Source organism: Octopus sinensis, unplaced genomic scaffold, assembly GCF_006345805.1.
Source record: "Octopus sinensis unplaced genomic scaffold, ASM634580v1 Contig04394, whole genome shotgun sequence".
NCBI lineage: Eukaryota > Metazoa > Mollusca > Cephalopoda > Octopoda > Octopodidae > Octopus > Octopus sinensis.
In genome coordinates this window covers 1-2,500 of record NW_021827411.1, presented here as the reverse complement: position 1 = coordinate 2,500, position 2,500 = coordinate 1, and the positions used below count along the sequence as shown (strand labels likewise).

Genomic DNA, 2,500 nt, shown 5'->3' with positions numbered 1-2,500 from the left:
CAGTCTGATTTGGCATGGTTTCTACAGCTAGAAGCCTTTCCTCACAGCAACGACTCTGAGAGTGTCACGGGTGCTCTTACGTGCCACCAGCTTGGATGCCATTTGTGTGACACCAGTATCTGCCACGACTGCAATTTTACTTCACTTGATGGATCTTCTTCTAAAGTACAACATATGTGTGTCTGTGTGTATGTGTATATATAAGTGGCTGTGTGGTAAGTAGCTTGCTAACCAACCACATGGTTCGGGGTTCAGTCCCACTGCGTGGCATCTTGGGCAAGTGTCTTCTGCTATAGCCCCAGGCCGACCAATGCCTTGTGAGTGGATTTGGTAGACGGAAACTGAAAGAAGCCTGTCGTATATATGTGTGTGTGTGTGTTTGTGTGTCTGTGTTTGTCCCCCTAGCATTGCTTGACAACCAATGTTGGTGTGTTTACGTCCCCGTCACTTAGCGGTTCGGCAAAAAGAGACCGATAGAATAAGTACTGGGCTTACAAAGAATAAGTCCCGGGGTCGATTTGCTCGACTAAAGGCGGTGCTCCAGCATGGCCGCAGTCAAATGACTGAAACAAGAAAAAAAAAATATATATATATATATACACACACACAATATGCTTCTTTCATTTTCTGTCTACCAAATCTGCTCACAAGGCTTTACACACTTACTCAAAATTCCACACAGTTGGGACTGAGCCCAGGACCATGTGTTTGAGATACAAGTTTCTTACCACACACCCATGCCTGCACCTACACAGAGGCCTTTTTAGCAGACCTAACAACAGACATGGGTAGCTATGTACCTTCATTAGAGCAAGGCACTGTTTCTTGTCCCTCTGCCTTATCTCAGCCTTTGAGCACTTGGGACCAAGTTACCTTCCTGCCTCAAATGTTTTTCCCTGAGCCGTGGGAGTTTTTCCCTTTTCCTGCTTTGCAAAGTAACTTGGCAATCTCATTAGCACCAGTGGCAGGAAAGAAAGCGACCGGTACACCCTGAAAAGGGATTGGTGTTAGGAAGGGCATCAAACTGTGGAAGCCCTGCCAAAGCTGACATTGGAGGCCGAAATGGCCTTGTGACTTGCCCCCTTCTTTTCAAACCAAACCATGCCAGCATGGAAAATGAACATTAAATGGTGATTATGATGATGATGACGACGACAAAGACGACGACGACAAAGACGACGACGATGATGATGTTGATGATGACAACAACGATGAGGACGACGACGACGATGATGATGATGATGATGATGATGTTGTTGTTGATGATGATGATGATGACGATGATGATGATGATATCGATGATGATATGATGATGATGATGATGATACTGATGATGATGTTGATGATGATGATGATGATGATGATGATGATGACAACGACGACGGTGATGATGATGATGGTCGTTCGTGGGTATTCTAATTCTGGTAAAGGTTTCTAGTTTATGCAAATATCGTCACATTAACACACTCTCCCTCACATACACACACGTTTATCTACATACTTTTGTATAATAATCTAAATGTGTGTGTGTGTGTGAGTGTGTCTCATTTCCCATCTCACTCTTCCTCTTCTGCCTCTCCTTCTCTCCCAGCTCTCCATTCTATGCTCAGTGTCAACTTCCATCTGAAGCGTCACATGGGATTCTTCCTGCTCCAAGTCTACGTACCCTGTACCCTGCTGGTGGTGGTGTCGTGGGTGTCGTTCTGGATCCACAGGGAGGCCACGTCTGACAGAATAGCCCTGGGTAAGTGTCAACCTGCCACTCCTATTTCAACCCCTTACAATCACTAAAGACATCCTAACAAAGACATTTAACTTAACTTCTCTCTTTTAAGATGTAGTCAACATTTCCCTCCCACTCCTCCTTCTACTACTACCACTACTACTACTACTTCTACTACTACTGCAACTACTACTACTACTAATACTTCATTCTTTTTCTTCTTCTCCACCTCTACCTCCTCCTCCTACTACTACTACTACTACTACTATTACTACTTCTTCATTCTTTTTCTTCTTCTCTATCTCTACCTCCTCCTCCTCCTACTACTACTACTATTACTATTTCTTCATTCTTTTTCTTCTTCTCCACCTCTTCCTCCTTCTACTACTACTACTAATACTAATACTACAACTACTTCTACTTCATTCTTCTTCTCTTCCTCCTCCTCCTCCTTCTTCTTCATTTCCTCATCTTCCTCTTCCTCCTCCTTCTTCTTCATTTCCTCATCTTCCTCCTCCTTCTCTCTCCTCCACCTCTTCAAAACCATGTATACACATACGTTATATACATACATGCATATATGTTTTACATATATATGAATATACATACACAAGCAAAAACATATACATACATAAATACAAACATTCAAATATATACACACACACACACACACATATATTTCTTTATTTTAAGTGGCCTCATTGCACGTTCCTTTGAAATAGTCACCTCCAAGAATTACATGTATATAATGTGCATGTGTGTGTGTGTGTGTATGCA

The 2,500-nt window shown here is 42.6% G+C and overlaps 1 protein-coding gene across 1 annotated transcript in view; it reads left to right on the top strand.

Annotated features, from left to right (window-relative positions):
• LOC118761005 (gamma-aminobutyric acid receptor alpha-like) overlaps positions 1-1,791 on the top strand; it is a 9,657-nt gene extending 7,866 nt beyond the window's left edge. Inside the window, exon 3 of the mRNA XM_036498646.1 lies at positions 1,592-1,791. Coding sequence (XP_036354539.1) covers positions 1,592-1,791 — 200 coding nt within the window. The remainder of the gene's footprint in view (positions 1-1,591) is intronic.
• Positions 1,792-2,500: the final 709 nt, after the last annotated feature.